Source organism: Lipotes vexillifer, unplaced genomic scaffold (assembly GCF_000442215.2).
Source record: "Lipotes vexillifer unplaced genomic scaffold, Lipotes_vexillifer_v1.1 scaffold184, whole genome shotgun sequence".
Taxonomy (NCBI): domain Eukaryota; kingdom Metazoa; phylum Chordata; class Mammalia; order Artiodactyla; family Lipotidae; genus Lipotes; species Lipotes vexillifer.
In genome coordinates, this window is record NW_006783561.1 from 859,536 (window position 1) to 879,219 (window position 19,684).

Here is a 19,684-nt window from a genome sequence, read left to right on the forward strand (position 1 = left end):
GTAGGGAAAACTAGGAAATGACAAGCGTTCACTCAGTGGTAGGACTGCATAGTGATTAAGTCTCCCTGGGCTCTGCACATGACTCCCTGGGTTCAAATCCTGGCTCTGCCATTTATGAGCCATACAACCTAAGACAAGAGGCTTGACCTCTTCTTGCCTCAGTTTTCAGATATGTAGAATAAGGATAATAATTGTACCCTCCTCTTTGTGGGGATTACACGAGTTAATACATGGAAAGTGCTGAGAATAGTGCCTGGCACATGTAAGCACTCCATGTTAACTTTTATTATTCACATCTAAACCTTGAGATTGATGCCAATAAGATTGATGCCAAACCTTGAGATTGATGCCAATAAGACATTGGCTTGCTAGTTAACACAAGGGATGTCTACTCAGTGCTTTACAGTTTATAAAATAGTTCCTCATGTATTATTTCATCTGACCCTCACAATAAGGCTCTCGCAGAGTATTATTATGCATCACTGTATACATATATTATTATGGTACCCATTTTATAGATGAGGAAACTAAGGCTAAAGAGGGTGAAATGACTTACCCAATGTTCCATACTGTACAGCTGAAAAATGTAAGAGCTGAGACTTGAACCCAGGTGTCCTGGACTCCAAACCATTGCCCTTTTTGTCATCTCCTGCCCCTCTCCTTTCCTTTCCTCCTCACAGTTTCCTAGCAGGTCCATCAAGGCTCTTTAGGAACCACCTATGCCCCTCCCAACTGAACTTCCCACAATGAGCCAGACCATCAACACCCTCTCCCCACCCCCTGCCATTTAGGCATTATCGATATATATTTGCAAGCTTCTTCATTTGGGTTCCCTTAGAAGCAGACCTGGGGGACTTCCCTGGTGGTGCAGTGGTTAAAAATCCACTTGCCAGTGCAGGGGACACGGGGTTGATCCCTGGTCCAGGAAGATCCCACATGCCGCTGAGCAACTAAGCCTGTGCGCCACAGCTACTGAACCTGTGCACTAGAACCCGCGAGCCACAACTACTGAGCCCGTGTGCCTCAATTACTGAAGCCCGCGCGCCTAGAGCCCATGCTCCGCAATGAGAAGCCCGCGCACTGCAACGAAGACCCAACGCAGCCAAAAATAAATAAGTAAATTAATTAATTAAAAAAAAAAAAGAACTCTGGAAAAATTGTCTCTTAAAAAAAAAAAAAGAAGCAGACCTGGGGACAGTGATCCAAGTACATGTAGACTATGTGAGAGGTGATGGAGGTAAGACAGGGAAGTGGATAAAGCAATAAATAGTGGGTTATCCAGTAAGTCACCATGATGGGCAAGCTGGGGAGCTCTGGAAAGCAATGTAGAGCATGCACCCCAGAGTTCTCCCAGTAAAGGGGCAAGTAAGCTAGGGTACTCAGCCAACAACTCTACTCAGTCAGTGGTTGAGTGCTGCATCCAAGGGTGATAATCCCCCAACTCTTCCAGCCTCTCCTGCCAGAGAAAGCCATCAGGCTAAAAGACACAGGTTCTAACAGGCAGGGTCCATCCAGTGGGCACAAAAACATAAAGAGCTGGGGAGATGTGAGCAGGACACTGACAGTGTCTGCTACACACGCCAAAGGAGATGCCATCCAAGGGATGGCAAACCATGAGCACTGATGGCACTAGGCAATATATAATATCCCCCCACTGTATTTCTACCTAAAACCAAAACTGAAAAAAAGAGTGAAATATTTGGGACACACTTACACTAAAAAATTATTTGCTGTTTGTCTTAAATTCATACTTAACGAGGCGTGCTGTACTTTATTTGACAAGCCCAGCCCAATTACCTGGGGCTCTGGTTGAGGGCTATCTTCCCCAGTTTATAATCTTTGCCATACCTTCCACAACCTGCTTATACCATTAAAAATGGAATGGAGGGACTTCCCTGGTTGCGCAGTGGTTAAGAATCCTCCTGCCAATGCAGGGGACACGGGTTCGAGCCCTGGTCCGGGAAGATCCCACATGCCACAGAGCAACTAAGCCCATGCGCCACAACTACTGAGCCTGCACTCTAGAGCCCACGAGCCACAACTACTGAGCCTGCATGCCGCATCTACTGAAGCTCACGTGCCTAGAGCCCGTGCTCCGCAATGAGAGAAGCCACCGCAATGAGAAGCCCGCGTACCGCAATGAGTAGCCCCCACTTGCCACAACTAGAGAAAGCCCGCACACAGCAACAAAGACCCAACGCAGCCAAATATAAATAAATAAATAAGTAAATAAATTTATTTTAAAAAAATGGAAAAGAGGTCAAGTGCATAGATCTGGCAATTCCTATACTCTTACAGTACTTGTAATCATATTAATAAAATCAAGTTCTGAAAGATAGTGAAACCGACAATGCTATCAGCATCTAACTAATATCCCAGGGATCATTATGGGTCAAAACCCAATTATCACCAACTTTTATCAATGTACGAAGGTAGACAGCATAGCATTGTGGCTGAAAGCCAAGGTTGTGGAGTCAGATTCCTTGAGTTCAAATCCTGGCTCTGCTACTTGGTAATCAAGTGACCGCTGTAAGCCTCAAAAATGAGGGCTTACATTTTCCTCATCTGTAAAATTGGGATGATAATGGCCCTTACCTAATAGATTATTATGACATATTCCAAATAGAGCACTCTTGGTAGATTTCAATAAATGTTAACTATTAAAAAAATAATAATAATAATAATGAGAGTTTCAGGAGATAAAAGTTTACCAGGGATCTTGCCATTTGGAGTAGAGGGACATCTTGTTTATCTCTGTCTTCACACTATGCATAAATTCCTCCAGGAAGGCCAGAACTGAATCTGACCACTGCCCCTAGTCTAGTTCCAGAATCTGCCCCAAGCTCTGACTCTGTCTCCTGGGGCTGGTTGGAGACCATTCAGAAGGGAATGGTCTTGAGCAATGGTTCAGGAGGTAGAGGATCCAGGGAATTCCTGCTGAGAGGCTCTGAAGACCCCACTGTGCATCATTCCCTGCCACAACACTTGTTAGAAATGTATGGTTCATTGTCAGACAGCTGGTGAGTGCCAGAAGCACTGGCCTCTGGCCTGGGCACTGGGACAGGGGGCCTGTTGGCCAAGTCCACGGAAGAGGCCTCATCATCATCCACTGTGTGATAAACATCTTCTTCCTGACCAAGATGGTGTACCTCCCTCTCCAAACTGGACATTCCCACGCTGTTGCCTAGAAGCAGAGAGAAAGGTGACTGAAAGCAGTTGTCAAACCCTGGGACCCCCAGGTCATACAGGCAGCTGCCCTGGGACCCAGCTCTGCACATCAGCAAGTTGGCCACCTCCATATTAGGTAGGGCTTGGCAGCCAACCAGGCCGGGGGCCAGCCCCACCTACCTGCACACCCACAGTAGTTGGCCCTGCCATAACAGAAACGCCCATGGGGCACCACTAGAACATATAGCTCTGGTGACCAGAGGGGAGTGTGCTACTGGGCCCCACAGACATCTGCTACATAAGGCCACCACTCTAAGATTGGGAAACATCGCCAAGCTACCTAATACACAAAAATTAAAAGAGAGAATTAGGCAAAATGAGGGACAGAGAAATATATTCTAAATGAAGGAACAAGAAAAACCCCAGAAGAACTAAGCAAAGTGGAGATAAGCAATCTACTTGATAAAGAGTTCAAGATAATGATCATAAAGATGTTCAATGAACTTGGGAGAGGAATGGATGAACACAGTGAGAAGCTTAAGAAAGAGCTCGAAAATTTAAGGAACCAAGCAGATCTGAAGGATACAATAACTGAAATTTTTAAATACACCAGAAGAAATTAATAGTAGATAAGATAATACAGAGGAACAGATCATTGAACTGGAAGACAGAATAGTGGAAATCACTCAAGCTGAACAGAAAAGAAGAAATGTTTTTTGGATCTCTGAAGGAGAAAAGAGAGCAAAAGGGGCAGAGAACATATTTGAGGAAATAATAGATGAAAACTTCCCTAACCTGGGAAAGGAAACAGACATTCAGGTCCAGGATGCACAGAGAGTCCCAAACAAGATCAACCCAAAAAGGTCCACACCAAGACACTTGTAATTAAAATGGCAAAAATTAAAGATAAAGGGAGGGGCTTCCCTGGTGGCGCAGTGGTTGAAAGTCCCCCTGCCGACGCAGGGGACACGGGTTCGTGCCCTGGTCCGGGAAGATCCCACGTGTCGCGAAGCGGCTGGGCCCGTGAGCCATGGCCGCTGAGCCTGCACGTCCGGAGCCTGTGCTCCACAACAGGGGAGGCCACAACAGTGAGAGGCCCACATACCACAAAAAAAAAAAAAAAAACAAAGAATATTAAAAGCAGCAAGGGAAAGGCAACTAGTTATGTATAAGGGAACTCCCATAAGAATACCAGCCGCTCTTTAGCAGAAACTTTGCAGGCCAGAAGGGAGTGATATCATATTTAATGTGATAAAAATAAGCTTACAACCAAGAATACTCTACCCAGAAAGGATATCATTCATATGTGAAGGAGAGATAAAGAGTTTTACTGACAAGCAAAAGCTAAAAAAATTCAGCACCATTAAGCTGGCTTTACAGAAAGTGTTAAAGGGACTTCTCTAAGCAGAAAAGAAAATACCACAACTAGAAATATGAAAATTAAAAAAAGAAAAATCTCATTGATAAAGGCAAATATACAGTAAATATACAGATCAACCACTTATAAAGCTAGTAGGAAGGTTAAAAGACAAAACGTATTAAAATCATCTATATCCACAATAAGTAGCTGAGGGATACACAAAACAGAAAGATGGGGCTTCCCTGGTGGCGCAGTGGTTGAGAATCTGCCTGTTAATGCAGGGGACAAGGGTTCGAGCCCTGGTCCGGGAGGATCCCACATGCCGCGGAGCAACTAAGCCCGTGTGCCACAACTACTGAGCCTGCAAGCCACAACTACTGAAGCCTGCACACCTAGAGCCCATGCTTTGCAACGAGAGGCCACCGCAATGAGAAGCCCATGCACCGCAATGAAGAGTAGCTCCTGCTCACTGCAAGTAGAGAAAGCCTGTGCACAGCAATGAAGACCCAACGCAGCCAAAGATAAATAAATAAAATAAATTAAAAAAAAAAAAAGAATCCGGCTGCCAATGCAGGGGACATGGGTTCGAGCCCTGGTCTGGGAAGATCACACATACCACAGAGCAACTAAGCCCACGAGCCACAACTACTGAGCCCACATGTCACAACTACTGAAGCCCTTGTGCCTAGAGCCCATGCTCCGCAACAAGAGAAGCCACTGCAATAAGAAGCCCATGCACTGCAATGAAGAGTAGCCCCCACTCGCTGCAACTAGAGAAAGCCTGTATGCAGCAACGAAGACCCAGTGCAGCCAAAAATAAATAAATAAAATTAAAAAAAAAAACACCTCATGGTAATCACAAACCAAAAATCTATTATAGATACATACACAAAAAGAGAAAGGAATCCAAACATAATACTAAAGATAGTCATCAAATCACAAGGAAATAGGAAAAGAAGAAAGGAACCAAAAAGAGATATTAAAAACCAAGCAGAAAACATTAACAAAATGGCAATAAGCACATACCTACCAATAAATTGCTTTAACTGTAAACGGACTAAATGTTCCAATCAAAAGACATAGAGTGGGGCTCCCCTGGTGGCACAGTGGTTGAGAGTCCACCTGCCGATGCAGGGGACACGGGTTCATGCCCCCGTCCAGGAAGATCCCACATGCCGCGGAGCGGCTGTGCCCGTGAGCCATGGCCGTTGAGCCTGCACGTCCGGAGCCTGTGCTCCACAACGGGAGAGGCCACAACAGTGAGAGGGCTAACGTCCAGGAAGATCCCACATGCCGCGGAGCGGCTGTGCCCGTGAGCCATGGCCGTTGAGCCTGCACGTCCGGAGCCTGTGCTCCACAACGGGAGAGGCCACAACAGTGAGAGGCCTACATACCGCAAAAAAAAAAAAAGAAAAAAGAAAAAAAGCCATAGAGTGGCTGAATTCATCTATGATGCCAGCATCACCCTGATACCCAAAGCAGACAAAGACATCAAAAAAAAGAAAATTACAGGCCAATATCCTTGATGAACATAGGTGCAAAATTGTCCTCAACAAAATATTAGCAAAGGGAATTCAACAATGCATTAAAAGGATCATGCACCATGATGAAGTGGGATTTAATTCCAGGGATGCAAAAATGACTCAATATCTGCAAATCAATGAATGTGATACATCATATTAACAAATTAAAGAATAAATATCATATGATCATTTCAATGGATACAGAGAAAGCTTTTGACAAAATTCAACATCCATTTATGATAAAAACTCTCAACATAGTGGGTATAGAGGGAACACACCTCAACATAATAAAGGCCATATATAACAAGCCCACAGCTAACATCATACTCAATGGTGAAAAGCTGAAAACATTTCTGTTAAGATCAGGAACGACATAGTATTGGAAGTCCTAGCCATAGTAATGATACAAGAAAAAGAAATAACAGGGACTTCCCTGGTGGTGCAGTGGTTAAGAGTCCACCTGCCAATGCAGGGGACATGGTTTGATTCCTGGTCTGGGAAGATCCCATGTGCCACAGAGCAACTAAGCCCATGCGCCATGACTACTGAGCCTGCACTCTAGAGCTCATGAGCCACAACTACTGAGCCCGCGTGCCACAACTACTGAAGCCCATGTGCCTAGAGCTCGTGTTCCACAGCAAGACAAGCCACCACAATGAGAAGCCCGTTCACCGCAATGAAGAGTAGCCCCCACTCGCCACAAACAGAGAAAGCCCACACGTGGCAACACAGCTAAAAATAAATAAAATAAAAAATAAATAAATTTTTTAAAAAAAGAAATAAAAGGAATCCAAATCAGAAAGGAAAGAGAAAAACGGTTACTGTTTGCAGATAACATGATACTGTATATAGGAAATCCTAAAGATGCCATCAAAAAACTACTAGAACTAGTGGCGCTTCCCTGGTGGCGCAGTGGTTGAGAATCCTCCTGCCAATGTAGGGGACACGGGTTCAACCCCTTGTCCAGGAAGATCCCACATGCCATGGAGCAACTAAGCCATGCACCACAACTACTGAGCCTGTGCTCTAGAGCCCGTGAGCCACAACTACTGAGCCCATGTGCCGCAACTACCGGAGCCCACGTGCCTAGAGCCTGTGTTCCACAATGAGAGAAGCCACCACAATGAGAAGCCCATGCACTGCAACGAAGAGTAGCCCCCACTCACCACTACTAGAGAAAGCCCACGCACAGCAACGAAGACCCAACACAGCCAAAAAAAAACCACAATAAACTATTAGAACTAGTAAATGAATTCAGTTAAGTTGCAGAATACAAAATTAATATACAGAAATCTGTTGTGTTCACTAATAATAAACTATAAGAAACAGAAATTAAGAAAAAAATCCCAATTACAATTGCATCAAAAAGAATAAAATACCTAGGAATAAATCTAACCAAAGAGGTAAAAGACCGGTACTCTGAACATTGTAAGACATTTATGAAAGAAACTGAAGACAACACAAATAAATGGAAAGATATACCACATTTGTGGATTGAAAGAATTAATATTGTTAAAATGACCATACTACCCAAGGCAAACTATGGATTCAATGCAATCTCTATCAAAATACCAATGGCATTTTTCACAGAACTAGAACAAATAATTCTAAAATGTGTATGGAAACACAAAAGACCCCAAATAGCCAAAGCAATCTTGAGAAAGAAGAACAAAGCTGAAAGTATCATACTCTCTGATTTCAAACTATACTATAAAGCTATAGTAATCAAAACAGTATAGTATTGGCATAAAAATAGACTACTGTAGATCAATAAAAACAAATAGAAAGCCCAGAAATAAACTCATGCTTATATGATCAATTAATTTATGACAAAGGAGGCAAGAATACATGAGGGGCAAAGACAATCTCTTCATAAATAGTGGGAAAACTGGACAACATATATATAATCACTCTCCAATACAGCCTTGACTTAATAATACCTGTGTATGTTCCCCTATGTTCTCCTCCTTCACCAGAAAGTAAAGTCTCTTGAGGGTATTGATTATATCTTATTTTCCTTTGTGTCCCCTAGCCCAACAACTAAAATAGTGCTTTGCTCATAGTAGGTACTCATTAAATTTTGGTCAAATAAAAATAAACACGTATTTAAAAAGAGATTTTGCTAAAGGCAACTTGTTTACCCAAAGCAGTGGCTCCAGTGGTGGGAACTTCTGGCTTACTTGTAATAAGCTGATGGGGGAGCTCGTGGGAATAGAGTGCCTTCAAGCACACCATGTGGCATGTACATGGCAGCCCATTCCTTGAGTGGAACAACCCTCATAGGGAGCCAGGCAATATATTACAGTTATTTCTGTTTCCCTCTTTTTGCTTCCCTGCTCACTGCTGCAACTTACCTTCTAAAAACTTGCGGATCATAGAATCCTTAGTGGTCCGAGAGAAACCATCTCCGGGGATTGGATTAGATGTACTGGCCTGAAGCATTTCAACATCTAGAAGGAAAAGGAGACTAAGAGTTAATATGTTGTTCTTCCACACAGACAAGGACATTTTATAAGTGGATATACAAGGTTTGACAAATCAAGAGATTCAAGAATTCATTAAACCATCCATCTACCCATCCATCTGTCTAATCACCCATGCATCCATAGGTCCATGTATGCATCCATACATCCAATTATCTACCTACTCAATAAGGACACTCAGTAAATATGGGGTATAAAGGAGAGCAACATTTACAACCTTCAGTCCCTTTCCTAGACCACAGGACTCAAAAGGTATAGATATGCTCATTTGTGTTTGAAAGAATTAGCTTAATTTTAAAATATATAACTGTAGGCTTTATAACAGCAAAAAAACCCCACAAAACAACAACAACAAATAATTGGAGGCAGAAACAACAAAGAATAAATTGTAATTTATTTAAACAATGAACCATTTTCAACAGCTAAAAAGAATGTATGGGAGCCACTCTATCAACATAGTACCATCTCAAAAACATAACAACCAGAACTCTATTTTTAGGTCATTCATGTAATTGGTCATTTATAAGGAAGAAGCACATAGACCTTTGGTTTTTCACTATTAAGCATAAACCCATGGGGACCAAAACTGTGTGTGAAAACTATTCAATTGCCACAGCAGATTCTACTAAAACCTTAGTAACCAACATTACTTTATGTTACTTTATGACTCTGAAGTATGCATTTTGGGAGCAAAATTTCAGCCTTGTGTTAAAAGTAGAACTTTGATAATATCAAGAGGTTGCGTTCAGTAAGGCATATCACACAGTTACTGGGGACTTGTTTGCTTAGGCAAAATATGTAGTTTGAAGTTGAATAGTATACTTTGAGAAAAAAAATCTTTTGAATTTAATCAGTATACACAGATATACTGTTCCTACTACTTTGATCTTTGGAGACCAGTTAAATACAGTCTGGTGAATTTGTATGAAATATTTATATTTATATTACATTTTCCAAGAATATTAACTGAAAAGAGGTCATGGTCATAAAGTTATGTTAAGGATAATGAACTTCACATGACATAACCCTAGTTTTGAACCAAAATATCTGTATGTACATAGGAAAAAAGCCTGAAAGGAAATACATCAAAATGATATAGTGGCTATTTCTGTAGTATGGATAGGTCATGGACATTTCAGACCATGGATATTGTATTTTCTATTTTACATTTTTCTTTGTCTTCCAAATTATCCATAGTGGCTTCTGTTGCATTCATATATGAGAAAAACCCTATCAGCACTTTTTTAAAAGGCCTAGGTAATTATGATCAAGTATGTACAATTAGATTCCCAAAGCAAAAATAATTCCAGGTTATTAAAAAAAATTATGGCTCACCTGTCAATTACCAGATTACTGATTTTTTAATTATAAAACATACTGTTTTTTAAAATTTATTTCTTTCTTTATATATTTATTTTTGGCTGCATTGGGTCTTCTTGCGCGCGGGCTTTCTCTAAGTTGTGGCAAGTGGGAGCTACTCTTCATTGTAGCGCGCAGGCTTCTCATTGCGGTGGCTTCTCTTGTTGCGGAGCACGGGCTCTAGGCGCGCAGGCTTCAGTAGTTGTGGCACGTGGGCTTCAGCAGTTTTGGTTCGCGGGCTCTAGAGTGCAGGATCAGTAGTTGTGGCGCACGGGCTTAGCTGTTCCGCAGCATGTGGGATCTTCCTGGACCAGGGATCGAACCTGTGTCCCCTGCATTGGCAGGCGGATTCTTAACCACTGCGCAACCAGGGAAGTCCATACTGATTTTAAAACTTTCCAGTGACCAAATATTACATTATTACATAGCATAGCTCTTACCCGACCTTGTTTCAAACTTTGACAATCTTTTAATAATCTAAATATAAATTTTGTGACCATAAAACAAAACAAAACACAATGTTGAGTGAAAAAGTTGCAGACTGGTGTTTGCAGTATATGAAGTATTTTACATAAAGTAGTTTTCAGTATATAAAGTAGTTTATACAAAGTTTTAGGGTCTATAAAATGATACTACATGTAGTTTATGAATTCATAAATATCTAGTAAACATATGAAAGCATGCTTAAATGCTGGAAAGGATAAATGTTGAGTTCATGGTAGGGGTTACCTCTGGGAGGGAGGGAGGACAATCAGGTTCCAGAGGGGGTTCATAGGGGGCTATAATATGTAATTTTTTAAAAAAAGATCTGAGACAAAAGAAAAAAAAACATATTCTTGATGAATCAGAATCTTCAAGAAACACAACATTTTTGAAAATTAATATGCTACCTTTTGCCCCCAAAAGGGGAAAATAAGATTCTATTTTTGTATGTTCTTGTATATGCAAAAAAGAAACTCTGGAAGGAGATATAAGAAATTAAGATCAATGGTTTCCTGGGAACTAGAAAGATGACAGACAAGGACTGGAGAAAGGTTTTTTCACTGTTCATCTTTTTATATTCTAGTTTTTCTATCCTATTGAAAAAATAAAGGAAAGAAATGCAGAGCTCTGATCATGTTTTCGTTACCTTAAATATTATCCAAAAAAAGGGAAGATAAAGCAATTCCCTTTTTCTACCTTTTCAGTTTAATGTTTCTTGAAATGTGTGTAGTGGAGACATTACATTGAATATAATGTACCTTGATACCCTCTGGTCCAGAGCCCTGTGCTTCCAAATGAGTAAACTGTTAATTCAGTGAACTTCTCTTGTCAACACTGAATTCTATAAAGTAAACCGTAGAGAGATTAGGGTGACTACTGATCCTGAAACACACCTAAAAGTGTTTTAATTTTAAAAATAAATTTCTGGGACTTCCCTGGTGGTCCAGTGGGTAAGACTCTGAGCTCCCAATGCAGAGGGCCCGGGTTCGATCCCTGGTCTGGGAACTAGATCCCACATGCATGCCGCAACTAAGAAGTCCACATGCTGCAACTAAAGATACCACATGCTGCAACTAAGACCCGGCACAGCCAAAATAAATAAATAAATAAATATTTTTTAAAAATTTCTAAGAACTCACAATTCATTCCTTAAAAATTCAAGACCAGAAAAATGCCACTTATTTGAGATTTCTATTTAAATTGCTTAATTGTGGTTTTATGGGACATGTTTCTCATGGAGTTAGAAAATTGGGAAGAAAGACATATCCTACAGGTGTGCCTTCTGGGAGCAGGACCCTCCTCTACCCTCCTGACTCCTACCCCTACAATACCTCACCCCTTAGCTGCCTGACCCTGACCCAGCCAACTTTTGAAACTCTTCATTCACACAACAATAAAACACAGAGAAAAAGGCCCTGAAGGAAAGACTTGCTTGCATCAGACACCCCTAGAGATGAGGGGAGGGAAAAGTTTTGTGGGCCTATTGTTGGGCTCTGTCATGCCCAGTGCTGCATCCTCCAGGAAACCACAGCCCCCTCAGGCTCCAGCATCTCTAAGAACCTAGTGAGGGCAGAGCAGCGTCAGGACAGTTTCAATCACCAATAACCAGATCTCCCAGGCTGACAACACCGGAGCGCAAACCTCACACACACAATCGGCCAACCCCACTGACAGTGGTAAAAGAGACACACACGGCCTAGCTATTTCACTAACAAAGTTCAGTTTGAGGGCTTCCCTGGTGGCGCAGTGGTTGAGAGTCCGCCTGCCGATGCAGGGGACACGGGTTCGTGCCCCGGTCCAGGAAGATCCCACATGCCGCGCAGCGGCTGGGCCCGTGAGCCATGGCCGCTGAGCCTGCGCGTCCGGAGCCTGTGCTCCGCAACGGGAGAGGCCACAACAGTGAGAGGTCCATGTACTGCAAAAACAAAACAAAACAAAACAAAACAAAACAAAAAAACAAAAAACAAAGTTCAGTTTGAGACAACTGATTTCCACATCTGAGATGTAGCTGCAAAACTGAAGGAGCTACAAAGAGTGTTGGAAAAACAAAATGTAGAAGAAAAATGGAAACAGCAAGAGCAGCCCTGGCTGGACCTGGCACGCTTCTATAATAAGGATGCAGGCTTCTGTCCCTGGTACTATGACCCCATCGTAATGTGCTGAATTTTATGTGGGTTAAAGAAAGAATTTTAAAAAGAGAAGAGAGAAAAAAGAATGAGCACCAGTAATGACATGTCAGTATCACGACCCTTTGCTACAATGCACTGAGGATGCAACATCATTGCTATGGCATTCTTGCCCCGAATTTATAACCTCAGTCCAATCACAGAAAGCATCTGACAAACCCAAACTAAAGGGCATGCTACAAAATAACTGATCGGTGTTCTTCCAGAGTGTCAAGATGAGGAAAGAGGGAGGAAATGTTACACATTGGAGGAGACTAAGGAGAATAACAGCATGCACTGCAGGATCCTATCTAGGTTCAGCATCTAGTCCTACCTACCAACAGAAAAAGAACATTAGGGTGAAAACCAGTGAAATTTTGAACAAGGTCTGGAGGTTAGTTAGTGGAATTGCACCCATGTTAATTTCTCAGCTTTAGTAACTGTACTCTGGTTATGTTAGATGTTAATATTAGGGAAATCTGGGTGAAAGGTATACAGGAAGGGTAGCATTTTTGCAACTTTTCTCTAAATCTAAAAGTACTTCAAAATAAAAAGTTTTTTGTTTTTTTTTTTTAAAGAAGAACGGGTAGGAGGGAGTTTTTTGTTTTTTTTTTTTAAAGAAGAACGGGAAGGGGGGAAAGAGATGAGAAAAGGAGAGGAAGAAATGCAACAGCAAAACTAAAGAAGCGCAAGCCCTGGGAATGACCTACGCTGACCCTTTCCTGTCCATCTACACTATCAAGTCACCTTCCAGGGACTCCTGTGAGCCACGCACCTCTGGGTACGATGAACAAGGCAGGGCTAAATGAGCCACCTGTGACAAACAAATCTTTTTACTCTACGGTCACGCTTTCACTGGTGGTTAAGAGCATGATTCTGGAAGAAGACAAACTAGGATCTGCTAAAGATCAGTCCTGAGACATTAGTAGAATTATTTCTCCTCCTTGAGGCACCCTAGAAGGATGGTGAGAGGTTTGGGCACTGTGGTCAGAATGCATAGTTTCCAATTTTGACTCTTCCACTTCTGACTGTAGGACTGCAACACCCACCCGTCCAACTGACTTTTAGACCCAACTTTTTGGATCCAGCTGATCATTTGGACTCACAAGATGACCGTGGGCCCTGCTGGTGCCAGTCTACTCAGAAGGATGGAGGATACAGACGAGCAGGACAGTACCAAGCGGCCTTCCTCATCGAGGTCAGTCTTTGCACCAATCCAGCAACTCTCAAGCAAGGAGACAAGATCCATATCAGGCAGGTGGAGAAGCTGCCATGGTGTCTCAAAGGAGCAGCATTTCTCAACTCTGGAGTTTATTAGCAACTCCTGAGGCATTAGCTTCCAGGGTCCCCATAAGAGGCATCCAGAGACATTGCCCTCAGGGAAGCCCAAAGTATGGTGTCCCTTTCAGGTATTTATAGTTTACATACAACTCCTCTCAGTTCCAGATGCAATTTACCACCAATTAGGGGTCATTTTTATCATAGGCAATGTTGCCTAGAGACATAATTGACATACGGCTTTTATCAGGTCACCAGGGTAACAGAGTAGAAGTCAACTGAGGTCAAATTCTCCTGCAGAAAGGTAAATGAGAGCTGTTACATTAACTCTTTGCCCACAATTATCTTGGGCCAAGTTGTTTACATCCTCTCAGGATCTGTTTTCCTGTCTGTAAAGTGGTGATAATAATAGTACATATATCATAGGTTTGTCATGAGTATTAAATGAGCACAGTGCTTAGCACATAGGAAGTGCTAAGTGCACGTTAGCTGCTATTATTACTGTTATCTTTATTATTAAATTCTACACCCACGCTAATGTCCTAAGTAGAGAACAATTTTAAAAAGAGGACTCAATTTGTACTTTTTAATAGTAACTTTATTTGTTTGAAGTCAAGTCTCCTCCTTCAGAGTAATAAATGCTTATGGGTTAATTCTAACATCTGAATATCCACACATATTTTCAAATTACCTTTCCTAGTAAAGAATTACACCCAATCAATATTTTTATATTGAATATACTTAAAGCAAGGAGGCATTGTAAGATAACAAACGATAACTCTTCACCATGGAATTATGTGTGGAAACCTGACTCACAAACAAGGCTTGCCAGGCATTGTCTTGATCATGGCTCCTGAACACCAGGTCCAGGCTGCACGGAGCTGGAGGCTTCTTTCCTCCTTGGCCAAGGCTCTGCCGCTGCAGTCCAGACCTGACTTGGAGGCCCCATGCCCATTACCTTGTGCTTTCCTGAGGCTTATCACATTCCTTATTAGAGGGCTCAGCAATGAGCACCAAGGGGAAATTCTAGCAGCTCTTCAGTCCCTTCTGGCCCCACCCCATACTGCCGGGATCACAGGTAGAGGCTGATCTTAAGGTCAGAGCCTAAATCCAGAGGATCTGAGGCTTGGCTGAAAGAGCATGATGGAGGCAGGGGCACAGGGAGGAGGAGGATGGTCTGCAGACACATGAGAAGGCCTGGAAGTCAGCTGTAAAGGCGGTGACAAGGGCTGGAGCCAAGTGAATGGTCTGCATTTGGGCGACAAACATAAGTCAGAGAAAGGCAGCAGTCAAGGCCAGGCAAGCAATAGAGGTCCAGGACACTGGCCGATAATGTCTGTAAAATGGTGATAATAATAGTACGTATCTCATAGGTTTGTCATGAGTATTAAATGAGAAGCACAGCGCCTAGCACACAGGAAGTGCTAAATGAATATTAGCTGCTATTATTACTATCATTACCATTATCTTTATTACTAAAGCAGGTCAAGATCACAATCAGAGGTGGTGATTACCAGCGTGCACTTTGATATCCTGGAGACCTGGGTTCAAGCCCTGGCTCTGATTCTTAGTAGCTCTGTGTCCTTGGACAAGTCACTTGATATCACTAAGCTTTCATATATCCATCTGTAAAGTGGGTATGGATAACAGTACCTACCTCATAGGAAGACTGTATGAACCAATTGAGACGATGCTTATAAAATGTTTAGCAACAGTACTAGGCACTAAATATTAATGGTTATCATTACATTGAGGCAACCTAGACAGTTTATTAGCTTTCTATTATTGCTGTAGCAAATTACCACAAACTTAGTGACTTCAAACAACAACCAGTTCTGTAGTTCAGAGGTCTGAAATGGGTCTCACCGGGCCAAATCAAGGTTTCAGCTGGACTGCATTCCTTTCTGGGAGATCTAGGGGAGGTTCAGTCTTCTTGCCCTTTCCAGCTTCTAGAGGCCCTGCACTCCTCGGCACGAGGCCCTCTTCTTCCATCTTCAAAGCCAGTAATGCTGGACAGAAAGCTCAGCTGAACTGAGTCCTTCTCATGGTGCCATCTCTGGTCTAACCTGATTCCTTCTTTTACGTTTTTTTTTGGCCACGACTAGGGCCAGAGATTGAACCCAGGCCACCGCAGTGAAAGTGCTGAGTCCTAACCAGTGGATCACCAGGAAATTCCCATCTTTCTTCTACTTTTAAGGACCCTTGTGATTCTACCGTGCCCACCCTGATAATCCAGGATATTCCCATTATTTTAAGGCCAGATGATTAGCAACCTTAATTCCATCTGCAACTTTCATTCCGCTTTGCCATGTAATCTAGCATATTCACAGATTCAGGGACATTATTCTGCCTACCACAGGTAAGACCAAATGTGAGCACAGTCAACCTGTCATGAATTTCCTTCCCATGTGGGACTGGCGAGGGGAGTGGGCACAGGGACCAGGGTGCACTCAAGCAAGTCCATCATGTCATGTCCACATATGGACTCAGTAGCCCTGGCCTGATGTGGGCACAGGCCTCTGTTGAATCTCTGTAGGTGCATTGCCTTAAATGAAGAAAAATACTTTTCTTTCCATTTATATTTTAAATAAAATGATTATTTTTATACTGAGTTCAACGTAAGTATCTTTGAATTAGACCAGGAACAGTGGATACACACATTGGCCTCCATGTCCCTATTGTGTACTCAAGGCAAACATCCCTATTCAATCATAGCACTCTTTGTGGCCTCAGAATCCTTCTCAACACAGCTCCCCAGGCACTCAACACCAGCTAACTGACACTGACACATGAAATTACTTTTAAAACACTATTTGCCATAGCTATATTAGGCAGTAAGTCCTTAGTAGTAGCAGGTACTACTTTCGTAATAATAAAGAAGAGAAAAGAAAAAGTACCTGGTGGTTTGGAGTTAATGAGAGATAAAACCCTCAAACTGTAAATTTGACAACCCATGTGTACATACAACCCAAGCACACAGTAACACATGAGCGACTGAAATAGAAAATTCTGGAGGTGAAGGGAGTCCGTTTCCAGACAAAGGACATTTTGAAAAGGAAAGCACAGCAACAGATCCCTGAGTCCCTGGATGCTCAGGGTTTGTACTTCAGATTCTAAGCATTTAACCTTCACCACTTAGATAAACTGAAGTGTGCTGAAACCTGCTGGTCTAAGGAAAAAGTGCAAAGTTCTTTCATTTCATTGGGAAAAAACCACAAAACAATAACAAGGAAACTCTGGGGCCACAGTCTCCTTCTGGGAAAAGCAGCTGCAGCGTTACACTATACTTTTTCAAAGGAGTCAATCCCAAAGAAACCATTCCTGGGAAGGAAGAAGCTTGAACAGATGAAGAGAAGGCAGGCAGGCAGGCAAGTAATTAAGGAATGAGTCAAGAGCAATAACCAATTTTCAAAGAAGCTCATATGATACCCCTCATGGGACATAAATCTAGATCACTCGGCTGCAGTGGAAACTCCATACAGATTATGTGTTGTTAATTTAACAGAAAACCTAATCTGAGTATGTAATACAGTAAAATGTCAGATACTGAGAGACTATTCTTCTGGAAAGGCTCTCAAACCCTGAAAGCAGGCCAAAAGAATTTTTTGTCAGCAAGTGCTTTTGTGGCCAGAAAAGAGGCTTAGAACAAGGATCAGCATGGTAAAACATGTGGAGAAAACCTGAAACCCGACTGGTTCCATTTGCACACAGGTGGAACGGACTGCTGTGACTGACCATGTCAATAAGAAAGTCCAACCTTCCCATACCCTCATGGAGAAGTGAGGGGAAGCAAAGAGATAGACAGAGACAGAGAGGCAGAGACAGGGACAGAGAGAAAGAGATAGTCACACACGTGCAGAGGTGGGGGGGTGGGGGAGAGGGAGAGACAGGGAGAGAGAGACAATGAGACACAAAGAAAGAGGGAGTTGGGGGAGGGGAGAGACAGAGACAGAAACAGAGACAGAGAAACAGAGACAGAGAGAGGAGAAATGGCAGTCTGAAATTAGAGGTGCTAAGGAGTGACAGACATTGAAAAAGAAGCTAAGCATGAAAGGGTTAGGAGAAGCAGCATGCTAAATTCTGTGGATTTCTTAGCAGACAACAAGTACCTTAGTGCGGTGCTCCTGGTAAGCACACAGGCCCTCTGTCTTGCAGGAATGAGTCCACGGGACAAGCTCCTGATCGGGTGTAGTGGGTACTATGACTTGCTAAGTCACAGGCACCCCTCCCCCAATCCATTCTCTACTAGCTGCCCTCTTGAGGGCACCGTGTCTTTTTCCTCAATCGTACTGTCACAGTTTGTAGTTATATATTCAGTTATGCAGTACCTTTGTTTAATATCCAACTCTCCCGCTAGAAGGGAAGCTCTGGAAGGCAGAGATCATGCCAGCTTATTTACTGACTCCTCATCACCCGGCAGTGACTTAAACACTCAAGGGGGTCGATAAATGTTGTTGAATGAATGAATGTGAGAATGGACAAACTAATGGGTAATAAGCAAATGAATACATGGATATGGAGATCTTTGGGCTTTCTTAAGGAATCTGGGCATCTCCCAAGCTGAGAAAAGAGAAGGGCAATTCAGGAAGCAGGAACAGCACAAGCAAATGTATGGAGACAAGAAAGAAAAGGCAGCTGGGAACAGCCGAAGATGCCCCACCTTCGGGGACATCTAACAGGTATCTCACTACCACCTATCGGGGAAGTGACGTCCTTGCACTGGAACATCAACAAACAATTCCACACCACAACATCTAGGATGATTTCTTACTTTCTGGTAACTCTCAAATTCAAGAAATAATTGAGCACCTGCTGTGTACAGCCTGTGGATGATATGTGCTTCCTAACTGAAGTGGGAGCAGGTAAGCAGAGAAGCGTGTACATAACCAGAGTGCAAACTGATCTGCATGCCGTGCCCCGAGGAGGGTGTGACCCACAGCTGTGCAGGTGCAGAGGGGAGCAAGGTCGCTGTTGATGGTGAGGATTTTATCTTAGTAATTTAAAAACATTCAATCCAGCATGCTTTCACTAAGTGCCTATCTCCACAACACAATTCTTGTACATCTAGAAGGAAAAGCTACAGAAGTCAGGAAGTGCCCTGAGGATCCCTCTGCTTCACCAGGTCAGTTTTAGCCCCAGACAAGACAGGAACAGCCAGCCCTGCCTCAGAGGGAGTTCTTGCTGGTAAGACCTCATGCCTTGCACCCAGCCCCACTGCCTCTACGGCACTTCTTGGCTCTACTAGCCAGGGTCTTCCCAAGATGAATAGCAGGAGGATGGCAGAGACTCCGCGGCTGCAGGAAGGAAGACTCTTGAGAGAAAAGTGTGCAGATGGAGGAGATATGGGAACATATGTGTATATATGACTGATTCATTTTGTTATAGGGCAGAGGCTAGCACACCATTGTAAAGCAATTATACTCCAATAAAGATGTTTAAAAAAAAATGTGCAGATGGGGAAGGCAGCATGTTCCAGTAACTTAATTTTACTTACAAATGGTCCTTCAGGTGGGCTCAGACCTTACATGGCTGGGCTATGAGGCTGTTCACTGGGCCCAGTTATGCCCCCAGCTCAGAGGGGACCCTGCTCACAGAGACTGTAACCAGAGAGCTCCAGTAAAGAAAACACTGCTGGAGATGATGTTACAAAGATGGCAGTTACCAAGGAGGTTGCTAAGGGAAGTCAGCAAATTAGCTGGGGCTAAGCTGGCTCTCCACTGCACACAAACTTGAGCCACAGACGCAGGTGGAAGGAGCAGGGGCGCAAAAGAAACGTTCAATGCAAGAGTCACAAGAAGCAGAACAGCCCTCTGGGATGGATTAGGGTGACACGTGTGAGTTTAGTCTCTAGTAGCGAGACATTAC

General features: G+C 42.9%; 1 protein-coding gene across 1 annotated transcript in view; it reads right to left on the bottom strand.

Annotated features, from left to right (window-relative positions):
• PIK3AP1 (phosphoinositide-3-kinase adaptor protein 1) overlaps nucleotides 1-19,684 on the bottom strand; it is a 108,375-nt gene that overhangs the window by 27,084 nt on the left and 61,607 nt on the right. The window contains exons 8-9 of the mRNA XM_007456191.1: nucleotides 8,406-8,501; nucleotides 2,984-3,184 (exon numbers count right to left, since the gene is read on the bottom strand). Of these exons, the coding sequence (XP_007456253.1) occupies nucleotides 2,984-3,184; nucleotides 8,406-8,501 (297 nt within the window). The remainder of the gene's footprint in view (nucleotides 1-2,983; nucleotides 3,185-8,405; nucleotides 8,502-19,684) is intronic.